Source organism: Ranitomeya variabilis, chromosome 2, assembly GCF_051348905.1.
Source record: "Ranitomeya variabilis isolate aRanVar5 chromosome 2, aRanVar5.hap1, whole genome shotgun sequence".
Lineage (NCBI taxonomy): Eukaryota > Metazoa > Chordata > Amphibia > Anura > Dendrobatidae > Ranitomeya > Ranitomeya variabilis.
The window spans coordinates 623,875,553-623,899,596 of NC_135233.1; the positions used below are offsets into that span (position 1 = coordinate 623,875,553).

General features: G+C 48.0%; 1 protein-coding gene across 1 annotated transcript in view; it reads left to right on the forward strand.

Moving 5' to 3' along the window:
• Nucleotides 1-24,044, forward strand: part of CALB2 (calbindin 2) — a 69,315-nt gene that overhangs the window by 13,090 nt on the left and 32,181 nt on the right. Inside the window, exons 2-4 of the mRNA XM_077288960.1 lie at nucleotides 21,900-21,976; nucleotides 23,517-23,606; nucleotides 23,737-23,817. Of these exons, the coding sequence (XP_077145075.1) occupies nucleotides 21,900-21,976; nucleotides 23,517-23,606; nucleotides 23,737-23,817 (248 nt within the window). The remainder of the gene's footprint in view (nucleotides 1-21,899; nucleotides 21,977-23,516; nucleotides 23,607-23,736; nucleotides 23,818-24,044) is intronic.

The following is a 24,044-nucleotide window of genomic DNA, read 5'->3' on the forward strand; positions in this document are numbered from 1 at the left end:
TGGTTCCCAGGCAGCCGGTACTGTCTGCAGTCTTTTTCAAATGCCCGCAGAAAAGTGTTTAAGTCCCCGTCCTTTTCCATCACAGGAAAGTGCTCTGGCCAGGGTTTAGGGATCTGAGCGCTGCTGGGCTCGCCGCTGGACTGGGATGACCTCTGCACCTGGAGTCGGGCTAACTCCAGCTGGTGCTCCCGCTCCACTTGCCGCTTAGCTCGCTCCGCCTCCTGCTGGGCCTTTTCGAATTGCAGAACCAGCTGCAGACGTCTCTCTGTGTCATCTGCGGAGCATTGTTGCAGAGCTAGCTGCAGGCGGAGGTCCGCGCTCCCCTGATTGCAAGTAGGGCTGGCATTCCGCTGTTGGACCTCGGCAGCAGCACCATTTGCCCTGGTGCTGGCTTCTGCATCCACTGGGCTCTGAGGACCGGTTTGGTCCATTTCAAATCGCACCAGTTCTGTGACCATTTGAGCCTAGGTTTTGATATGGGGGTCCAGGCCGTGGTACACGCATACCCCAACAAGAGTGACCCTCTTCTGCTGGGTGTACCAGGCTTCTCCTTTTGCTGCCATCATTGCTAAATAAAAGATAGGATAGAAAAACAAAGAGAAAGGAAGGGGGTAATCGCAAGTACACACAATTGTCTCAGGACTAATATACACCAAGCTTTCTCTCCTAAACTTATTGCGCAGAGTCCTCTCAAGAACTGTGCAAGTTTTTAGTGAAAGGAATGATTGCTCAAGCCAGATCACTACTGCTCTATTATCCCACCGCTCTGCCTCCAATATGTCATGGATCCCACCGTGCTGCCAACACTATGTCACGGATCCCAGCAGTATGTCAGGGATCCCGGGGAGGATATCTTTATTGTCCCCACTACTCACACTAATTTGTCATGAACCAGGGTTGTTTGGTTGCCCCTGGTTCCTTCTGAAGGGGATTTATCTATATCCCACTTCCCAGTTCTCGTTTGGAACTTGCAGCTCTCTGGCGCCCCCTTTACCCTCAGGTCAGATTAGGTACTGCACCCAGGTAATTAGTCGCCAGAAAGGCTGCCTGCTATGTACTGGCTATTGGGCATGCTGCAGCGAGGGCAATGTTACTACTCCCACACAGGCGGGAACAATACGTATTAATGCCGCCGTCGCTACAAAGATTCTCAATCGCACAGAGCAAAGTATGCTGCCACCAGCTCCGATTCTACCAAAGGTTAACGGGTCTGGAGCCAACCCAAATCAGTAGCGTAATTCACTTCAGAGGAAGCGGCAGTTCGTTCATAGAGCAGGAAGAGACAGCTAGTAAATTATATATTTTACTCCATAAAAAGTTAGGCAGTGTTTACAAAGTATAAAAGATATTACAAGGAAAGCAAAATCCTGTGTACATTAAAAATTACAAAATAAAATGGAATTAAAATGGAATAGAACACTTACAGTTCGTTCAGATCATTTCATATCAGCATGGCGGCAGTGTGCTCAGGAGATACATCCAGGTGCATTAGAACAGCCGTGTCGAGCTGTTAGCTCGCTTCCTGGGCCAAGACTAAAACACAACTCAGCAGGCGTAAGATATGCCCTCTCATTGTGACATCACTAAGTGGGCTGAGTAATGATATGCACCCTTTTCTCAGAATTTGTTTTTTGTTTTTTGTTTTTTTAATTAGCCCCAATTTGTTTTATTTTCACAAGGGTAACCGGACGTATACTGTTATGATCCTGGTGGCAAGGATCGCAAACTGACCTGCTAAGTAACAGAAATCCTTAGGACAAGCTCTGGGGATGTGGGAGCTATACTGACCGCAACCCTGATTCTATCAATACACACTATAGGCAGCCGTGGAGCGTTACCTAAAATCCTAGACGCCTCGTCACAGCCTGAGAAACTAGCTACCCCTAGAGAGAAAGCAAGCCTCACTTGCCTCAGAGAAATCACCCCAAAGTTTTAGACAGCCCCCCACAAATAATAACGGTGAGTTAAGGGGAAAACACAAACGTAGAAATGAAAACAGGTTTTTAGCAAATGAGGCCCGCTAACACTAAATAGTAAGAAGACAGCAAGGGATCTGTGCGGTCAGTATAAAATGCTATCAAAAATAATCCACGCAGAAATTACAAGAACCCCCACACCGACTCACGATGTGAGGGGCGCAACTCTGCACCCCAGAACTACCAGCAAGCGAAAATATTACATATAAGCAAGCTGGACAGAACTCATCATATACAGAGAAACCTTTTCAAGGAAATAATGAGCAAACATAAACTAGCAAGACTTAGCTTCTCTGGAGGAGACAGGTAACAAGGAAAGTCCAGAGAGAACAGAACCAGTACTGAATACAACGACAGCAGGCAAAAAGTGAAGGTCCAGGCGGAGTTAAATAGAGGCCAGACTAGCAGAAACGAGGCAGCTGGATTCCAGCTACAGACCCGCAGTAAGCACTAAAGGCCACCAGAGGGAGCCCAAGAACAGAACTCACACAATACCACTCATGACCACAGGAGGGAGCCCAAGAACGGAATTCACAACAGTACCCCCCCCTTGAGGAGGGGTCACCGAACCCTCACCAGAGCCCCCAGGCCGATCCGGACGAGCCAGATGAAAGGCACGATCCTAATCAGCCGCATGGACATCAGAGGTGACAACCCAGGAATTATCCTCCTGACCATAGCCCTTCCACTTAACCAAGTACTGAAGCTTCCGTCTCGAAATACGAGAATCCAAGATCTTCTCCACCACATACTCCAATTCTCCCTCAACCAACACCGGAGCAGGAGGATCAACAGAAGGAACCACAGGCACCACATACCTCCGCAATAATGACCTATGGAACACATTATGAATGGCAAACGATGCTGGGAGGTCCAAACGAAATGACATAGGGTTAAGGATTTCTAAAATCTTATAAGGACCGATGAAACGAGGCTTGAACTTAGGAGAGGAAACCTTCATAGGAACGAAACGAGAAGACAGCCATACCAAATCCCCCACACGAAGTCGGGGACCCACACAGCGACGGCGGTTAGCAAAAGCGCTGAGCCTTCTCTTGTGACAACGTCAAATTGTCCACTATGTGGTTCCAAATCTGTTGCAACCTATCCACCACAGAATCCACCCCAGGACAGTCCGAAGGCTCAACCTGACCTGAGGAAAAACGAGGATGAAAACCAGAATTGCAAAAAAAAGGTGAAACCAAAGTAGCAGAACTAGCCCGATTATTGAGGGCGAACTCAGCCAATGGCAAAAAGGACACCCAATTATCCTGATCAGCCGAAACAAAACATCTCAGATAAGTTTCCAAGGTCTGATTAGTTCGTTCAGTTTGGCCATTCGTCTGAGGATGGAAGGCCGACGAAAACGACAAATCAATGCCCATCTTAGCACAAAAGGACCGCCAAAATCTGGACACAAACTGGGATCCTCTGTCAGACACAATGTTCTCCGGAATCCCATGCAAACGAACCACATTCTGAAAAAACAGCGGCACCAAATCGGAGGAGGAAGGCAGCTTAGGCAAGGGCACCAAATGGACCATTTTAGAAAAACGATCACAAACCACCCAGGTGACAGACATCCTCTGAGAGACTGGAAGATCCGAAATAAAATCCATGGAAATATGCGTCCAAGGCCTCTTTGGGACAGGCAAAGGCAAAAGCAAACCACTGGCACGAGAACAGCAAGGCTTGGCCCGAGCACAAATCCCACAGGACTGCACAAAGGAACGCACATCCCGCGACAAGGACGGCCACCAAAAGGACCTAGCCACCAAATCCCTGGTACCAAAAATTCCAGGGTGACCCGCCAACACCGAAGAATGAACCTCGGAAATAACTCTACTGGTCCATCTATCCGGGACAAACAGTCTCTCCGGTGGACAACGGTCAGGTTTATTGGCCTGAAATTCCTGCAGCACCCGCCGCAAATCAGGGGAGATGGCAGACAGAATCACCCCCTCTCTGAGGATACCAGCCGGTTCAGAAACTCCCGGAGAGTCAGGCACAAAACTCCTAGAAAGGGCATCAGCCTTCACGTTCTTTGAACCCGGAAGGTATGAAACCACGAAATTGAAACGGGAGAAAAACAGCGACCATCGAGCCTGTCTAGGATTTAACCGTTTGGCAGACTCGAGATAAGTCAAATTCTTGTGATCCGTCAAGACCACCACATGATGTTTGGCTCCCTCAAGCCAATGTCGCCACTCCTCAAATGCCCACTTCATTGCCAACAACTCCCGATTACCAACATCATAATTCCGCTCGGCAGGCGAAAACTTTCTTGAAAAGAAAGCACATGGCCTCATCATAGAGCCATCAGAGTTTTTCTGCGACAAGACAGCCCCTGCTCCTATCTCAGAGGCATCAACCTCGACCTGGAAAGGGAGAGAGACATCCGGCTGACGCAAGACAGGAGCCGAAGAAAATCGACGTTTCAGCTCCTGAAAGGCCTCCACGGCCGCAGGAGACCAATTGGTCACATCAGAACCCTTCTTGGTCAAATCCGTCAAAGGCTTAACCACACTAGAGAAATTAGTGATGAAGCAACGGTAAAAATTAGCAAAGCCCAAGAACTTCTGAAGACTCTTCACTGATGTAGGTTGAGTCCAGTCATAAATAGCCTGGACCTTAACTGGATCCATCTCAATAGTGGAAGGAGAAAAAATAAAGCCCAAAAAGGAAACCTTCTGGACTCCGAAGAGACATTTAGAGCCCTTCACAAATAAGGCATTGGCACGCAGGACCTGAAATACCATCCTGACCTGCTTCACATGGGATTCCCAATCGTCAGAAAATACCAAAATATCATCCAGGTACACAATCATAAATCTATCCAGATACTCTCGGAAGATGTCGTGCATAAAGGACTGAAACACGGAAGGTGCATTAGAGAGCCCAAAAGGCATCACCAAGTACTCAAAATGGCCTTCGGGCGTATTTAATGCCGTTTTCCATTCATCGCCCTCTTTTATACGCACAAGATTATACGCTCCTCGAAGATCTATCTTGGTGAACCAACTAGCCCCCTTAATCCGAGCAAACAGATCAGACAGCAATGGCAAAGGATACTGAAATTTGACCGTGATGTTATTTAGAAGGCGATAATCTATACAAGGTCTCAGAGAACCATCCTTCTTGGCCACAAAAAAAGAACCCCGCACCCAAAGGGGACGAGGACGGGCGAATATGCCCCTTCTCCAGAGACTCCTTTATATAACTCCGCATAGCGGTATGTTCTGGTACAGATAAATTGAAACGTCGTCCCTTAGGGAACTTACTACCAGGAATCAAATTTATAGCACAATCACAATCCCTATGAGGAGGTAGGGCACTGGATTTGGGCTCATCAAATACATCCTGGTAGTCCGACAGAAATTCAGGGACTTCAGAAGGAGTAGAAGCAGCAATTGACACCAAAGGAGCATCGCCATGAATCCCCTGGCAACCCCAACTTGACACAGACATTGCTTTCCAATCCAGGACTGGTGTTGTGAAATTGGATTTTGGGCTCCCCCGGTGGCCACTGGTGGAATTGAACTGGTGTGCATCATCCCCTCTGTTCACCTGTTTCCATCAGGATGTGGGAGTCGCTATTTAACCTTGCTCCTCTGTCACTTCCATGCCGGTCAACATTGTAATCAGAAGCCTTTCTGTGCATGTTCCTGCTGCTAGACAACTCCCAGCTAAGTTGGACTTTAGTCCTCGTTTGTTTTTGCATTTTGTTCCAGTTCACAGCTGTAGTTTCGTTTCTGTGTCTGGAAAGCTCTTGTGATCTGAAATTGCCACTCTGATGTTATGAGTTAATACTAGAGTCTTAAAGTAATTTCAGGATGGTATTTTGATAGGGTTTTCAGCTGACCATGAAAGTGCCCTTTCTGTCTTCCTGCTATCTAGTAAGCGGACCTCAATTTTGCTAAACCTATTTTCATACTACGTTTGTCATTTCATCTAAAATCACCGCCAATATATGTGGGGGCCTCTGTCTGCCTATCGGGGAAATTTCTCTAGAGGTGAGCCAGGACTATATTTTCCTCTGCCAGGATTAGTTAGTCCTCCGGCCGGCGCTGGGCGTCTAGGGATAAAAAACGTAGGCAACGCTACCCGGCTACTGTTAGTTGTGCGGCAGGTTTAGTTCATGGTCAGTTTAGTTTCCATCCTTCCAAGAGCTAGTACTTATGTTTGCTGGGCTATGTTCTCTTGCCATTGAGAACCATAACAGTTTGACCGGCCAAAAAGGGTTAAATTAATTGACAGAGAAAGGAGAGAAAAGAGAAGTCTGCTGAAGATTTTTTTTTTTTTTTTCCCTTCCCTTCAGTTCTGAGTGTGCTTGTAATTGAATCTCTTGCAAGTCTGCCTATATTGCAGCCTTTCTCTCTCTCTCTCTCCTTCTAATCCTGGAATGGCTCTGTGTTCACCTGTTTAAAATGGATATTCAGAGTTTAGCTGCAGGTTTGAATAATCTCACCACGAAAGTTCAAAATTTACAAGATTTTGTTGTTCATGTTCCTATATCTGAACCTAGAATTCCTTTGCCTGAATTTTTCTCGGGGAATAGATCTTGCTTTCAAAATTTCAAAAATAATTGCAAGTTGTTTTTGTCCCTGAAATCTCGCTCTGCTGGAGATCCTGCTCAGCAGGTCAGGATTGTGATTTCCTTGCTCCGGGGCGACCCTCAGGATTGGGCTTTTGCATTGGCTCCAGGGGATCCTGCGTTGCTCAATGTGGATGCGTTTTTTCTGGCCTTGGGGTTGCTTTATGAGGAACCTCAGTTAGAGCTTCAGGCGGAAAAGGCCTTGATGTCCCTATCTCAGGGGCAAGACGAAGCTGAAATATACTGCCAGAAATTCCGTAAATGGGCTGTGCTTACTCAGTGGAATGAGTGCGCCTTGGAGGCGAATTTCAGAGAGGGTCTCTCTGATGCCATTAAGGATGTTATGGTGGGGTTCCCTGTGCCTGCGGGTCTGAATGAGTCCATGACAATGGCTATCCAGATCGATAGGCGTCTGCGGGAGCGCAAACCTGTGCACCATTTGGCAGTGTCTACTGAGAAGACGCCAGAGAATATGCAATGTGATAGAATTCTGTCCAGAAGTGAACGGCAGAATTTAAGACGAAAAAATGGGTTGTGCTTCTATTGCGGTGATTCAACTCATGTTATATCAGCATGCTCTAAGCGTACTAAGAAGCTTGATAAGTCTGTTTCAATTGGCACTTTACAGTCTAAGTTTATTCTATCTGTGACCCTGATTTGTTCTTTATCATCTATTACCGCGGATGCCTATGTCGACTCTGGCGCCGCTTTGAGTCTTATGGATTGGTCCTTTGCCAAACGCTGTGGGTATGATTTGGAGCCTCTTGAAACTCCTATACCCCTGAAGGGGATTGACTCCACCCCATTGGCTAGTAATAAACCACAATACTGGACACAAGTAACTATGCGGATTAATCCGGATCATCAGGAGATTATTCGCTTTCTTGTGCTGTATAACCTACATGATGTGTTGGTGCTTGGATTGCCATGGCTGCAATCTCATAACCCAGTCCTTGACTGGAAAGCTATGTCTGTGTTAAGCTGGGGATGTAAGGGGACGCATGGGGACGTACCTGTGGTTTCCATTTCATCATCTATTCCCTCTGAGATTCCTGAATTCTTGACTGAATATCGTGACGTTTTTGAAGAACCTAAGCTTGGTTCATTACCTCCGCACCGGGAGTGCGATTGTGCCATAGATTTGATTCCGGGTAGTAAATACCCTAAGGGTCGTTTATTTAATCTGTCCGTGCCTGAACATGCTGCTATGCGAGAATATATAAAGGAGTCCTTGGAAAAGGGACATATTCGTCCTTCGTCATCTCCCTTAGGAGCCGGTTTTTTCTTTGTGGCTAAGAAAGATGGCTCTTTAAGACCGTGTATTGATTATCGGCTTTTGAATAAAATCACGGTTAAATATCAATATCCGTTGCCACTGCTGACTGATTTGTTTGCTCGCATAAAGGGGGCCAAGTGGTTCTCTAAGATAGATCTCCGTGGGGCGTATAATTTGGTGCGAATTAAGCAGGGGGATGAGTGGAAGACCGCATTTAATACGCCCGAGGGCCACTTTGAGTATTTGGTGATGCCTTTTGGTCTTTCAAATGCCCCTTCAGTCTTTCAGTCCTTTATGCATGACATTTTCCGTGATTATTTGGATAAATTTATGATTGTGTATCTGGATGATATTTTGATTTTTTCGGATGACTGGGACTCTCATGTCCAGCAGGTCAGGAGGATTTTTCAGGTTTTGCGGTCTAATTCCTTGTGTGTGAAGGGTTCTAAGTGCGTTTTTGGGGTACAAAAGATTTCCTTTTTGGGATATATTTTTTCCCCCTCTTCCATCGAGATGGATCCTGTCAAGGTTCAGGCTATTTGTGATTGGACGCAACCCTCTTCTCTTAAGAGTCTTCAGAAATTTTTGGGCTTTGCTAACTTTTATCGTCGATTTATTGCTGGTTTTTCTGATGTTGTTAAACCATTGACTGATTTGACTAAGAAGGGTGCTGATGTTGCTGATTGGTCCCCTGCTGCTGTGGAGGCCTTTCGGGAGCTTAAGCGCCGCTTTTCTTCCGCCCCTGTGTTGCGTCAGCCTGATGTTGCTCTTCCTTTTCAGGTTGAGGTCGACGCTTCTGAAATCAGAGCTGGGGCAGTTTTGTCGCAGAGAAGTTCCGATTGTTCCGTGATGAGACCTTGTGCCTTTTTCTTGCGTAAATTTTCGCCCGCCGAGCGGAATTATGATGTTGGGAATCGGGAGCTTTTGGCCATGAAGTGGGCTTTTGAGGAGTGGCGTCATTGGCTTGAGGGGGCTAGACATCAGGTGGTGGTATTGACTGACCACAAAAATCTAATTTATCTTGAGTCCGCCAGACGCCTGAATCCTAGACAGGCGCGCTGGTCGTTGTTTTTCTCTCGGTTTAATTTTGTGGTGTCCTACCTGCCGGGTTCTAAGAATGTTAAGGCGGATGCCCTTTCTAGGAGTTTTGAGCCTGACTCCCCTGGTAACTCTGAACCTACAGGTATCCTTAAGGATGGAGTGATATTGTCTGCCGTTTCTCCAGACCTGCGGCGGGCCTTGCAGGAGTTTCAGGCGGATAGACCTGATCGTTGCCCACCTGGTAGACTGTTTGTTCCTGATGATTGGACCAGTAAAGTCATTTCTGAGGTTCATTCTTCTGCGTTGACAGGTCATCCTGGAATCTTTGGTACCAGGGATTTGGTGGCAAGGTCCTTCTGGTGGCCTTCCCTGTCTCGAGATGTGCGAGGCTTTGTGCAGTCTTGTGACGTTTGTGCTCGGGCCAAGCCTTGTTGTTCTCGGGCTAGTGGATTGTTGTTGCCCTTGCCTATCCCGAAGAGGCCCTGGGCGCACATCTCTATGGATTTTATTTCGGATCTTCCTGTTTCTCAGAAGATGTCTGTCATCTGGGTGGTGTGTGACCGTTTCTCTAAGATGGTCCATTTGGTTCCCCTGCCTAAGTTGCCTTCTTCTTCCGAGTTGGTTCCTCTGTTTTTTCAAAATGTGGTCCGTTTGCATGGTATTCCGGAGAATATCGTTTCTGACAGAGGAACCCAATTCGTGTCTAGATTTTGGCGAGCATTCTGTGCTAGGATGGGCATAGATTTGTCTTTCTCGTCTGCTTTCCATCCTCAGACTAATGGCCAGACCGAGCGGACGAATCAGACCTTGGAGACATATTTGAGGTGTTTTGTGTCTGCAGATCAGGATGATTGGGTTGCTTTTTTGCCTTTAGCGGAGTTTGCCCTCAATAATCGGGCCAGCTCTGCCACCTTGGTGTCTCCTTTTTTCTGTAATTCGGGGTTTCATCCTCGATTTTCTTCTGGTCAGGTGGAATCTTCGGATTGTCCTGGAGTGGATGCTGTGGTGGAGAGGTTGCATCAGATTTGGGGGCAGGTAGTGGACAATTTGAAGTTGTCCCAGGAGAAGACTCAGCTTTTTGCCAACCGCCGGCGTCGGGTTGGTCCTCGGCTTTGTGTTGGGGACTTGGTGTGGTTGTCTTCTCGTTTTGTCCCTATGAGGGTTTCTTCTCCTAAGTTTAAGCCTCGGTTCATCGGCCCGTACAAGATATTGGAGATTCTTAACCCTGTGTCCTTCCGTTTGGACCTCCCTGCATCTTTTTCTATTCATAATGTTTTTCATCGGTCATTGTTGCGCAGGTATGAGGTACCGGTTGTGCCTTCCGTTGAGCCTCCTGCTCTGGTGTTGGTTGAGGGCGAGTTGGAGTACGTTGTGGAAAAAATCTTGGACTCCCGTGTTTCCAGACGGAAACTCCAGTATCTGGTCAAATGGAAGGGATACGGTCAGGAGGATAATTCTTGGGTGACTGCCTCTGATGTTCATGCCTCCGATCTGGTCCGTGCCTTTCATAGGGCTCATCCTGATCGCCCTGGTGGTTCTGGTGAGGGTTCGGTGCCCCCTCCTTGAGGGGGGGGTACTGTTGTGAAATTGGATTTTGGGCTCCCCCGGTGGCCACTGGTGGAATTGAACTGGTGTGCATCATCCCCTCTGTTCACCTGTTTCCATCAGGATGTGGGAGTCGCTATTTAACCTTGCTCCTCTGTCACTTCCATGCCGGTCAACATTGTAATCAGAAGCCTTTCTGTGCATGTTCCTGCTGCTAGACAACTCCCAGCTAAGTTGGACTTTAGTCCTCGTTTGTTTTTGCATTTTGTTCCAGTTCACAGCTGTAGTTTCGTTTCTGTGTCTGGAAAGCTCTTGTGATCTGAAATTGCCACTCTGATGTTATGAGTTAATACTAGAGTCTTAAAGTAATTTCAGGATGGTATTTTGATAGGGTTTTCAGCTGACCATGAAAGTGCCCTTTCTGTCTTCCTGCTATCTAGTAAGCGGACCTCAATTTTGCTAAACCTATTTTCATACTACGTTTGTCATTTCATCTAAAATCACCGCCAATATATGTGGGGGCCTCTGTCTGCCTATCGGGGAAATTTCTCTAGAGGTGAGCCAGGACTATATTTTCCTCTGCCAGGATTAGTTAGTCCTCCGGCCGGCGCTGGGCGTCTAGGGATAAAAAACGTAGGCAACGCTACCCGGCTACTGTTAGTTGTGCGGCAGGTTTAGTTCATGGTCAGTTTAGTTTCCATCCTTCCAAGAGCTAGTACTTATGTTTGCTGGGCTATGTTCTCTTGCCATTGAGAACCATAACAGACTGGATTATGAGCCTGCAGCCATGGCAGACCCAACACGACAACGTCATGCAAATTATGTAACACAAGAAAACGAATCACCTCCTGATGTGCAGGAGTCATGCACATAGTCACGTGAGTCCAGTACTGAGGCTTATTCTTGGCCAATGGCGTAGCATCAATTCCCTTTAGTGGAATAGGAAATTGCAAAGGCTCCAAGATAAAACCACAGCGCCTGGCAAATGACAAATCCATCAAGTTCAGGGCAGCACCTGAATCCACAAAAGCCATAACTGAGTAGGATGACAGGGAGCAAATCAAAGTAACAGACAAAATGAATTTGGGCTGTACAGTACCAATGGTGACAGATCTAGCGAACCTATTTGTGCGCTTAGAACAATCAGAGATAACATGAGTTGAATAACCACAGTAAAAGCACAACCCATTCTGACGTCTGTGATTCTGCCGTTCAATTCTGGTCAGAATCCTGTCACATTGCATAGACTCAGGCTTCTGCTCAGAAAATACCGCCAGATGGTGCACAGGTTTGCGCTCCCGCAAACGCCGATCAATCTGAATGGCCAACGACATAGACTCATTCAGACCCGCAGGCGTGGGAAATTCCACCATAACATCCTTAACGGCTTCAGAAAGACCTTTTCTGAAAATTGCTGCCAGGGCACACTCATTCCACTGAGTGAGCACAGACCATTTCCTAAACTTCTGACAGTAAACCTCTGCTTCATCCAGACCCTGAGAGAGAGCCAGCAAAACCTTTTCTGCCTGGTCTATTAGATTAGGTTCCTCATAAAGCAATCCAAGCGCCAGAAAAAACGCATCCACATTTAGTAATGCAGGATCTCCTGGCGGCAGAGAGAATGCCCAATCTTGAGGGTCACCACGTAACAAAGAAATAACAATCTTAACTTGCTGAACAGGGTCACCAGAGGAACGAGGTCTCAGAGAAAGGAATAATTTACAATTATTTTTGAAATTCAAAAACCTAGATCTATCTCCAGAGAATAACTCAGGAATTGGTATTTTAGGCTCTGACATAGGACTGTGAACTACATAATCCTGGATACCTTGTACCCTTGCAGTGAGATGATCCAGACTACAGGACAGACTCTGAATGTCCATGTCTGCAGCTGTATTCTGAACCACCCAGATATTAAGGGGAGGAGAGAGGCTAGCCAAACTGCAGAGGAAAAAAAAATGAACTCAGGATCTCTCTTATCCCTCTTTTGCGATGCATTAACTCTTTTTTGGCCTGCTGTACTGTTATGATCCTGGTGGCAAGGATCGCAAACTGACCTGCTAAGTAACAGAAATCCTTAGGACAAGCTCTGGGGATGTGGGAGCTATACTGACCGCAACCCTGATTCTATCAATACACACTATAGGCAGCCGTGGAGCGTTACCTAAAATCCTAGACACCTCGTCACAGCCTGAGAAACTAGCTACCCCTAGAGAGAAAGCAAGCCTCACTTGCCTCAGAGAAATCACCCCAAAGTTTTAGACAGCCCCCCACAAATAATAATAACGGTGAGTTAAGGGGAAAACACAAACGTAGAAATGAAAACAGGTTTTTAGCAAATGAGGCCCGCTAACACTAAATAGTAAGAAGACAGCAAGGGATCTGTGCGGTCAGTATAAAATGCTATCAAAAATAATCCACGCAGAAATTACAAGAACCCCCACACCGACTCACGATGTGAGGGGCACAACTCTGCACCCCAGAACTTCCAGCAAGCGAAAATATTACATATAAGCAAGCTGGACAGAACTCATCATATACAGAGAAACCTTTTCAAGGAAATAATGAGCAAACATAAACTAGCAAGACTTAGCTTCTCTGGAGGAGACAGGTAACAAGGAAAGTCCAGAGAGAACAGAACCAGTACTGAATACAACGACAGCAGGCAAAAAGTGAAGGTCCAGGTGGAGTTAAATAGAGGCCAGACTAGCAGAAACGAGGCAGCTGGATTCCAGCTACAGACCCGCAGTAAGCACTAAAGGCCACCAGAGGGAGCCCAAGAACAGAACTCACACAATACCACTCATGACCACAGGAGGGAGCCTGAGAACGGAATTCACAACAGTATACTATATGGCGGCATATTTCTCGTGACATATTGTATGTCACTACAGTGGTAACATTTCTTTTCAGTAAATATATTTATTGAAATTTTAAACAGGAAAAACAGTAAAAAGAATCATTACAATGTCCAGAGCTATACATTACGTCTCTGAGAACCCAGCACAAGTGTAGTTGAAAAAGAACTCTAGCACATAAAGGGTGCATAGTTCTCATCTTGAGAATCACCTCGGGACATAGACCTTATATACAAAATACAGAACCTGTAAGAAAAGCAATTGTAGAAATAGGAGAAAGGAAAGAAAGAGAAAAAGAGAAAAAAAAGGGGGGGGAATGGGGGAAAAGGGGAGTATTAAGGGAGACCCAGCAATGTACACGCCCACGTATTGAGAATTATGAGTATGTACGCAGCCAAGTCAGGAACCCTGTGCTCTCCTTTAAGGATTGCCAGAGGAACCAGGTGCGCCCCTGGTCATATGCAGCATTATGTTTTTGAGAGTCCCCAGACAAAGGCATTCCTGGGAGGAGGGAGGGGCTGCTGCACCTTTGTCTCCCATTACCCTATATAGCAGGGGAGATGGGGGTGAGTGGCTTTACAGGATTGGTCGCCTGCAGTTTAAAAGCCACACCCTGCTCACACATTAGTATCTAGTTGTACAGTGTCTCTGCCATAGGGTTGTGTTTGTTGTATGAGCTAATGCAGAGGAGGGAGAAAGGAGGGTCGAAGCTGCAGCGTGTGTGTGTGACATGGTACTTTCTAGAACTAATCTCACATTATGACATTTTTACATTATCGTGACACCTGTGCATAGGGGTCTTCACACGGAGCTCCTTCCTTGTTATATCTTGGAAGGTCTCCCTGCTCCTATTGTGTTTGGTCTTCCCTGGATAACTGTGCGTGACCTGATTATTGACTGGTCGTCCAGAGAAATAGTCAAATGGAGAGATTTCTGCAAAAATAATTGCCTAGGTGCCATCATTTCTACTGTTTCCACTAAAACCATACCCTCATTCTGTCTGATTTTATGGATTTGCTCTCAGATAAGGGGCACCTTTAACTTCCTCCCCACCGTGTGCATGATTGCCCCCCGTAAACCTCCCTGGAGTGAAATTACCCAAAACCAGATTATACAATTTGTCTGGCCCTGAAAGGATGGCCATGAAGTATTGCATCTCTGAGAGTCTTGCTAAGGGACATAATAGACCCTTGTAATACTATTGTAGGAACTCAAGGATTCTGATAGCATGGGGCAATGAACAGACAGAGACGGGTTTCTTTAGTGCAAATAGTGTATTTGTACAACAGCAATAACACCCAAAACAATATACTGATAACCCACAGTGTCCTGAAATGAAATGAGTCCTTGAAATATATACAGCAAATCGGCGGAGTTCTTAAGGCAGAGTCCTCAGCAAGGTGAGTGTGATAGGTGACGTGGTGCAGATCCAAACACTGTCGGCACAGAAAGAGTCAAATCCAGGTATGAAGTAAACACAGGGAAGTCCTGAACAAGTCCACAAGTTCAGAAATAGAAGAAAACAACTGCACTCAAAATATGCTTTTGCGTTATAAATGTGAAGATTTTAATAGGAACACCACAGTGACAAAATCAAAAGGTTGAGGTAACGTTTCGACCCTTACATGGGCCTTTATCAAACCTCACTTATAGGGTGGAGGACAGGGGAGGTGAGCAGTGTCAAGAGAGAACACAGCGGCTCCACTGGGACAGGAGGAACAAGAGTACATCCGGTATAGCACGGACAGGGGATGGGGTCCCTGTAGGAACTGTGGGTCCAGAGGCAGGATGGTCGCCGACCATCCTGCCTCTGGACCCACAGTTCCTACAGGGACCCCATCCCCTGTCCGTGCTATACCGGATGTACTCTTGTTCCTCCTGTCCCAGTGGAGCCGCTGTGTTCTCTCTTGACACTGCTCACCTCCCCTGTCCTCCACCCTATAAGTGAGGTTTGATATAGGCCCATGTAAGGGTCGAAACGTTACCTCAACCTTTTGATTTTGTCACTGTGGTGTTCCTATTAAAATCTTCACATTTATTACGCAAAAGCATATTTTGAGTGCGGTTGTTTTCTTCTATTTCTGAATCATCTGGATTTCTCCGGGTTCAACCAGCACCAATTTCATAAATCCCAGAGTGCACGCCTTGTTCTTTACATTACAAGTCCACAAGTTCATCCCAGCTGTGATTGAACACGGGTAAGTCCAGAAACTAGTACACAAGTTGATCCCAGATGTGGCATAAACACAGGTAAGTTCAGAAACAGGTTCACCTTAAAGTATTATACTGGTGTTGTTTCCAACAGCTCCCACCGGGGGGAGTAAATGAGGCAACACACAGTCCCGAAACAAAGTTCCAAAAACACAGTTCTTACCAGAAGGAGTGAACCGAGGGTTAAGTTCCAAGTCAGCAGACTAATGATAACATAGAGAGTGTAGCTTACATATGCAGGAAATGTCTAGAGCCAGAGGTAGAGACACGCTCAGAACCAGCAGCTGAGCTGAAGGAGAACAGAATCAGAATACTCCAACAAAGAGGCTGACACTTGACCCGGGTTTTAAACAAACGAACAGGAAGTAGGGCAGACAAAAACAGCAAACTCCATCTTAACAAAGGGCAAAATCATTCACAAGGTAACTTAGAAAACCCAGAATACTGACAACCCTCCTCTTTGCCTTTAGCAATGGGGTTATTCTTTGTTAGAAAGATGGGGGCTGTGAAGGACGAGGGAGACTCCATTTTGGATTTATTAATTCAGGCCCAGTATATTGTCCAGAGATCTTCCTCCACTCCTGAAGTGGCCCCCACCCTTGGTATAAGTACACAAATCCCCAAAAGAACAAAACTTCGCCATTTGGCCAGAAAATTAAAGGCAACGTGATAATTAATTTTGTGCAAGTTGGCCAACATCAATCAACTATCAAGGGGAAAGCGTAGACACTTTGGCACCGACATCTAGAAATGATTTATGAGAGTACCGTGCATCTCAGGGGTAAGTCTAGTATACCACCAGAACCCTGGGAGCCCTCCGCACGCACCCATGCATCTCATATTTCTCTAGCGGTCCCGGATACTGAGCTATCGAGACTGGCCCTCCAGAATCACTTAGCTAACCCAAGTTTGAACTCTCTGTATCGGTCCAGCCCCAACAAACCCGTTGAGATGTCAGACATCCCGTTTGGACCTCCCCCTAGGAAGTTATGACCCATCCTAGATATTGGGAATTATTTCAGCTAGGAGGTCAAGGGAGGAGAATTCAGCCCAACCCAGAGGGACGGTGTCACAATAATGTAAAAGCCTATAGCAGAGGGATTTTTGCACATGTGACCATGGTCCTGAAAGCACACGGCAGCTTTGACCCCCCCTCTCTCCCTCTCCCCCCTGAATACAACAAACAAGTCGTATGACCTAGACACTGGGTAACTTGAAGCTAGTGGGTGAGCAGGGTGTGGCTTTAAACTACAGGTGACCAGTCCTGCTGTCACGGCCACTCCTGCGGCTGTGCCTGCTGCTGGGACCACCGCTGCTCCCTCCGCTCATACTTACCCGCTGCGGCACGCTCCTCCTGCAGGCTCGCATCCTATCCTTCATTCTCCGTTCCCCGGTTCTTGTTGGGTGCGCGTGCGCACCGCCCACTCCAGCACTTCCTCTTTCTGATTTACAGGCGCTCTGTATCTCCTCTCTGTGATCCTGGAGGACCGTGACCCGGAAGTCCTTCAGCACTCTATGTACTTAAGGCGATTCCTTCCTCTGCTCCTTGCCTGTCTGTCATTTGTGCTTCTGTGACTCAGGTCCACCTTTGCTCTGCCTGTTCTGAGTCTCCGCTCTGTCCAGCCAGTTTAGCTTCTCTGCCTTTCCCAGGCTTCCTTGTCTCCTCGTCCAGTCCAGCCTTCCCAGTGTCCGCTCCGTACTCTGTTAGTCTGGTGTCTCTGTCCTGTCCTGCTTCCTTTGTGTCTTCCCCTTCCCAGTGCTCCTTTGGTCTCGCCTGTATTCAGCTCTTACCAAACTGTACTTCATCTTACCCTGCTCTGTCTGTCCTACGCCCAGCTTCATTATTTTGTACCTCCTACTACCTGTCTCCGGGTTCCAGCTTCTGCGGCAATAGTCTCCCTTGGGTCTGCCCCTAATTCTCCCTGTATAGGGGTTGTCTACATGGTCAGCTCACCCTTGGGAGGTTCGTTTTCTTGGATCTGAGGGTCCACTCCAGGTGTTCCAAAAGATCTCACACCTGCAAAGCCACCTGTTGTTCCTCCCTTCTCACTCAGGAATTTCGTTTGTCTCCAGAGTCTAGAAATGTAAATATCTCTGAGGTCAGTGAATATCATTAACCAGCCCTTTAGTGATGTCACAAGCCTGCAGGTATAAGTTGCTGCACTCAACCCAGCCTTCATTCTTGCTTGTGACCTCACCACCAAAAGACTATCTCTTGAATTGGGACATTTGGGGCTCCGCCTACCAGCATGGTTTGCCTGAAATGATCTAAGCAAATGTGAGTTTATTTTCCTTTAATCCATGTTTATTTTATAATTGCTTTGTACATACTTTGTCTCATATTGTAACATCTTTATATGCCTTTTATAAACACTGCCTAATCTTTTATGGAGTAAAATATATAAAATACTAGCTTTGTTCTCCTGCTCTAAAACGTACCCTAAGTCTTCTGAAGTTAATTACGCTACTAATTTGGGTTGTCTCTAACCCCTCTCTGTGAGAAATCTGAGCTGATGGCAGCGAAGTATGTTCTGGGCTAGGCAGATGAGCTGGCAGTGACGGAACGGGGTTTATAAGCTATTGTCTGGCTGCGGCCTGAGCATTTATAATTCCCTCGCTGCAGCGTTCCTGCTAGCCAGTCCACAGTGAAGTGGCCCGGTTGGCGACTAATTTTCCCAGGTGTAGTTCCCTGACTGACCTGAGGGTAAGGGGGGCGCCGGAGAGCTGCAAGTTCCGAAGCGGAACTGGAAAGCGGGATATACATAAATCCCTGCAGTTTGTGATATTGTAGCAGCAGTGGGATAACTAAAATAAGCCCCTGCGGCAAATTGATAGGTCAATAGCCTTTGTTGGTGTTTTCTTCACATTGTAGCAGTGGAGGGATAACTAAGATAAGCCCCCTGCACATGTGATAGCCATGTGCTGGCCAAAGGTCACCCCTGATCCGTGACATAGTGGTGTCAGCACTGTGGGAATCGTGACAGACGGTGGCAAATATGGGAGGGCGAGTGAGGGTTTAAAAGCTAGCTACACACCTTTAGCCTTTGTTAGTGTTCTGCCATGGAAGCCGCATCATGTCACGTGTGGAGACGGACCAGAAACTAAGAAGGTTCCTGTGGATACGAGAGCTTCCCTCCATCCACAAGATATACGGACTGGTAATGTGACACATACGCTAACTGCAATCCCAACCTGTACTCTACATTTATCTGTACTTCTGGCTGTTATCTCTGTATTTATGTGTAGTTTCTAGTGCGTCTTTCAGCAATTAAAATGTCAATTAATTTTGGGCCTCTCTTTTATCTCAAATCCCGATTTCCCACATTGGTGAGTCCGGCTAGTACTTATACGCTACCTGGGGTTGGTTTCTGACCCGATATAAGCTTGTTAACGGAGCGGGCTTATATCTAATGAGGAACTGGTGGCAGCATACCGTCCTGGTGTTACTGGGGGATCCTGGCGGTGCTGGATCATACATACTGTATACATATACCTGGCCTGGGACTGGTGGTATATATACCGCCCTCACTGCAGAGTGCCCCGATAACCAGTACGTGACAGGGCAGCCTCACCGGCGACTACTTATCCTAGGTGCAGTTCCCTGACTGACCTAATGGTAAGGGGGGTGCCAGAGAGCTGTGACTGTGTAAGCTCTGTCACAGATTGGTGACGGTGGGGCGATATCCCCCAGCTCTCCTCTCATGTGTGTTTTCCCTTACAGGGGTCTGCGTCCCTGTTTAGATTTTCGTGAGTTAAATCAGATTGCTATCTGGACCCGTATCCCCTCCCACTCATTTCCGACATATTTAATCAGATTTTTGGTGTAAAATGGTTCTCTAAACCGGACCTCAGGGGATCCTATAATCTGATTAGGATCAAGGAGGGGGATGAGTAGAAGACACCCTTTAACACTCCTGAAGGGCATTCTGAAAACCTTGTCTTGCCCTTTGGTTGGACTAGTGCCCCTATCATTTTCCAACATTTCGTTAACATTTTTTGTCACTTTGTTGGTAGATTTGTAGTGGTGTATCTGGACGATATTTTAGCCCCTTAACGACCAGAGGTATTTTTGGTTTTGTGTTTTCGGTTTTCGCTCCACTCCTTCCCAGAGCCATAACTATTTTATTTTTCCATCAATATGGTCATGTTAGGGGTTGTTTTTTGCGGGTCGAGTTGTAAATTTGAATTACACCATTGGTTTTACCATGTCATGTACTAGAAAACGAGAAAAAATTCCAAGTGCTGTGAAATTGCAAAAAAGTGCAACCCCACAGGTTTTGTTTTTTTTTTTAACCATATTCACTAACTGCTAAATCTGAGCTGCCATTATGATTCTCCAGGTCATTTTGAGTTCATAGACACCAAACATGCCTAGGTTCTTTTTTATTTAAGTGGTGAAAAAAAAATTCCAAAGTTTGTAAAAAAAAAAAAAAAGAAAAAAGAAAAAAAAGAAATTGCACCATTTTCCGATACCGATAGCGTCTCTATTTTTCGTGATCTAGGGTCGGGTGAGGGCTTATTTTTTGCGTGCCGAGCTGACGTTTTTAATGATACCATTTTAGTGCAGATACGATCTTTTGCTCGTCCGTTATTGCATTTTAATACAATGCAAAGTTTAAACAGATGCGGCACTCACCCGAATGTTGCAGAAATCAGTGTCTTTTATTCGCTTTATACGGCATTAGACATTTGCGGAGAGGCAGCAGGAGACAGAGAGGGGTGCGGGGAGAAGAAAGTGGACGACGGCCGTTTCACTCGGATGCGCTTCTACTGGTCCTGTCTCCTGCTGCCTCTCCGCAAATGTCTAATGCCGCATAAAGCGAATAAAAGACACTGATTTCTGCAACATTCGGGTGAGTGCCACATCTGTTTAAACTTTGCATTATGTGGATTTCTATTTTCTTGTTATATGAAGAGCACCTCCCGTACATGCAAGAATAGAGCTTTGTGTTAGAAGTCTTTGGAAAAATCTGTCCTCCATAGTCACAACCTGTGAAGATTATCCACATTACCTGGTGCCGCTCAATTCTGGATCTGTTGTTTGGTGTGCATTTTAATACAATGTTGCGGAGACCCAAAAAACGTAATTCTGTAGTTTTTACTTTTTTTTCTTGTTACGCCGTTTAGTGATCTGGTTAATTCTTTTTTTATATTAATCGGGCGATTCTGAACTCGGCGATACCAGATATGTGTGTGTTTTGATTTTATATATTTTTTATATTTTTAAAAACATTTTTTTTACTTTTACCATGCTTCAATAGCTTCCATAGGAGACTAGAAGCTGCCATAACCCGATCGGCACTGCTACATACAGGGGATGCTCAGATCGCCTGTATGTAGCAGAATTGCTGACTTGCTATGAGCGCCGCCCACCGGGCAGTGCTTGTAGCAATCTGGCAGTGACAACCATAGAGGTCTGCTGGAGACCTATGGTTGTTATACCAATCCATCGGTGACTTACGATCACGTGACGGGGTCACCAATGGGCGGGATTTAACTAGTGAACAGCCAAGGGTGGATCGCAATTCCACCCATGGCTTTTAGAGGCACATGTCAGCTGTTCAAAACAGCTGACATGGGCCGGGAAAGATGTGGGCTCAGCGCCGGAGCCCACAACAAACAAGGGGAGTCTGACATCGGCGTACTATTACCCCCAATGTTGGAAAGGTATATACTCACCCGATCTCAAGTCACATCAGGCACATGTCCGGCAGGTGTTACAGGTTTTGCAGGATAATAAACTACGCCAAATTAGAAAAATGTGTATTTGCCATACAGGGGGTTCAGTTCCTGGGCTTTCCAGTGTCTGCGGCAGGTTTCCGGATGGATCCTGATAAGGTCCGTGCAGTTCTGGAATGGGACCTGCTAGAAAATCTGAAAGCGTTAAAAAGTTTTTTGTGGTTTGGCAACTACAATTGTTAGTTTATCAAAAACATCTCATCGATTGTCAAACCCCTCACTGACATGACAAAGAAAGTTCCGGCCTTCTCGAGGTGGTCCAACTGCGCCCGTCGGGCACTGCTCCTGTACTCCTTCAACCCCATGTTTCCCAACATCTGAGGTGGGGTCGGGCTGTGTTGTCTCCAGGATCGACCCCTGGTAAGTGGCATCCATGTGCCGCCTTCTCTAAATAATTATTGTCGACCGAAAGGAACCATGATATTGGCAATAGAGAAGTTTTGGCTATCAAGTTGGCTTTTGAGGAGTGTCGTGACTTTTTGGAGGGGACAGTCCACCTTGTCACTGTCATTACTGATCATAAACATCTGTTGGACCTTGAATCCGCTAAACGTCTTAACCCCAGGAAAACTAGATGGTCTTTGTTTTTACCAAGTTTAATGGGAGTAAGAGCAGTGGAGCAGACCTGCTGGTGACAGTGTGATTTATCTTCTCTACAGGTAATGGCTACATTGAAGGGAAGGAATTGGAGAGCTTCTTCCAGGAACTGGAAGCTGCAAGGAGAGGAGCTGGAGTGGTAAGAACCCACCCCCCGAGAGGAGGCTGCCTCTGCTGGGGATCTAGTGGTGGAGGCCGGCCCCTGCTGGGGATCTGGTAGTGGAGGCTGCCCCTTGATGGGGATCAGGTGGTGGAGGCTGGCCCCTGCTGGGGATCTGGCGGTGGAGGCCTGCCCCTGCTGGGGATCTGGTGGTGAAGACTGCCCCGCTGGGGATCTGGTAGTGGAGGCTGCCCCTTGATGGGGATCTGGTGGTGGAGGCCTGCCCCTGCTGGGGATCTGGTGGTGGAGACTGCCCCGCTGGGGATCTGGTAGTGGAGGCTGCCCCTTGATGGGGATCAGGTGGTGGAGGCTGCCCCCTGCTGGGAATCTGGTGCTGGAGGCTGCCCTCTCTTGGGGATCTGGTGGGGGAGGCTGCCTCCTGCTGTGGATCTGGTGGGGGAGGCTGCCTCCTGCTGTGGATCTGGTGGGGGAGGCTGCCTCCTGCTGGGGATCTGGTGGGGGAGGCTGCCCCCGCTGGGGATCTGGTGGGGGAGGCTGCCTCCGGCTGGGGATCTGGTGGGGGAGGCTGTCTCCTGCTGGGGATCTGGTGTGGAGGCTGCCTCCTGCTGGGGATCTGGTGGTGGAAGCTGCCTCCTGCTGGGGATCTGGTGGTGCAGGCTGCCTTCTGCTGGGGATCTGGTGGTGGAAGCTGCCTCCTGCTGGGGATCTGGTGGTGCAGGCTGCCTTCTGCTGGGGATCTGGTGGTAGAGGCTGCCCCCTGTTGGGGATCTGGTGGTGGAGGCAGCCCTCTGGTGGGGGAGGCTGCCCCCGCTGGGGATCTGGTGGGGGAGGCTGCCTCCTGCTGGGGATCTGGTGGTGGAAGCTGCCTCCTGCTGGGGATCTGGTGGTGGAGGCTGCCTTCTGCTGGGAATCTGGTGGTAGAGGCTGCCCCCTGTTGGGGATCTGGTGGTGGAGGCTGCCCTCTGGTGGTGGAGGCTGCTCCCTGCTGGGGATCTGGTGGTAGAGGCTGCCTTCCGCTGGAAATCTGGTGGTGGAGACTACCTCCTGCTGGGGATCTGGTGGGGGAGGCTGCCTCCTGGGGATCTGGTGGGGGAGGCTGCCCCCGCTGGGGATCTGGTGGGGGAGGCTGCCCCCGCTGGGGATCTGGTGGGGGAGGCTGCCTCCTGCTGGGGATCTGGTGGTGGAAGCTGCCTCCTGCTGGGGATCTGGTGGTGGAGGCTGCCTTCTGCTGGGGATCTGGTGGTAGAGGCTGCCCCCTGTTGGGGATCTGGTGGTGGAGGCTGCCCTCTGGTGGTGGAGGCTGCTCCCTGCTGGGGATCTGTTGGTGGAGGCTGCCTCCTGCTGGGGATCTGGTGGTGGAGGCTGCCCCCTGCTGGGGATCTGGTGGTAGAGGCTGCCTTCCGCTGAGGATCTGGTGGTGGAGACTACCTCCTGCTGGGGATCTGGTGGTGGAGGCTGCCTCTCGCTGGGGATCTGGTGGTAGAGGCTGCCTCCTGCTGGGGATCTGGTGGTGGAGGCTGCCTCCTGCTGGGGATCTGACGTCCTGATCTGTCGTTAGGAGGGATCCAGTATCAATATCGGGGAGAAGCTGAAGGAGTTCATGCAGAAGTACGACAAGAATGCAGACGGCCGCATCGAGATGGCGGAGGTGAGTGCTCGACCGGCCTCCCTGCTCCATGGTGTGGTGCCGGCCCTGAAACCTCAGAGGCTTGGATTTTGGAGATGTCTGGTGTCACACAGCAGAGTGTGTCACAGTGTGTCATTGTGTCTCCCCTCAGCTGGCGCAAATTCTCCCCACAGAAGAAAATTTCCTGCTCTGCTTCAGACAACACGCCGGCTCCAGCACAGAGTTCATGGAGGTACGAGAGACACCGCAGTACACCCCACCTGTACACGCTCGGCTCTGCCGCACCACACTACACCCCACCTGTACACGCTCGGCTCTGCCGCACCACTCTACACCCCACCTGTACACGCTCGGCTCTGCCGCACCACACTACACATCACCTGTACACGCTCGGCTCTGCCGCACCACACTACACCCCACCTGTACACGCTCGGCTCTGCCGCACCACTCTACACCCCA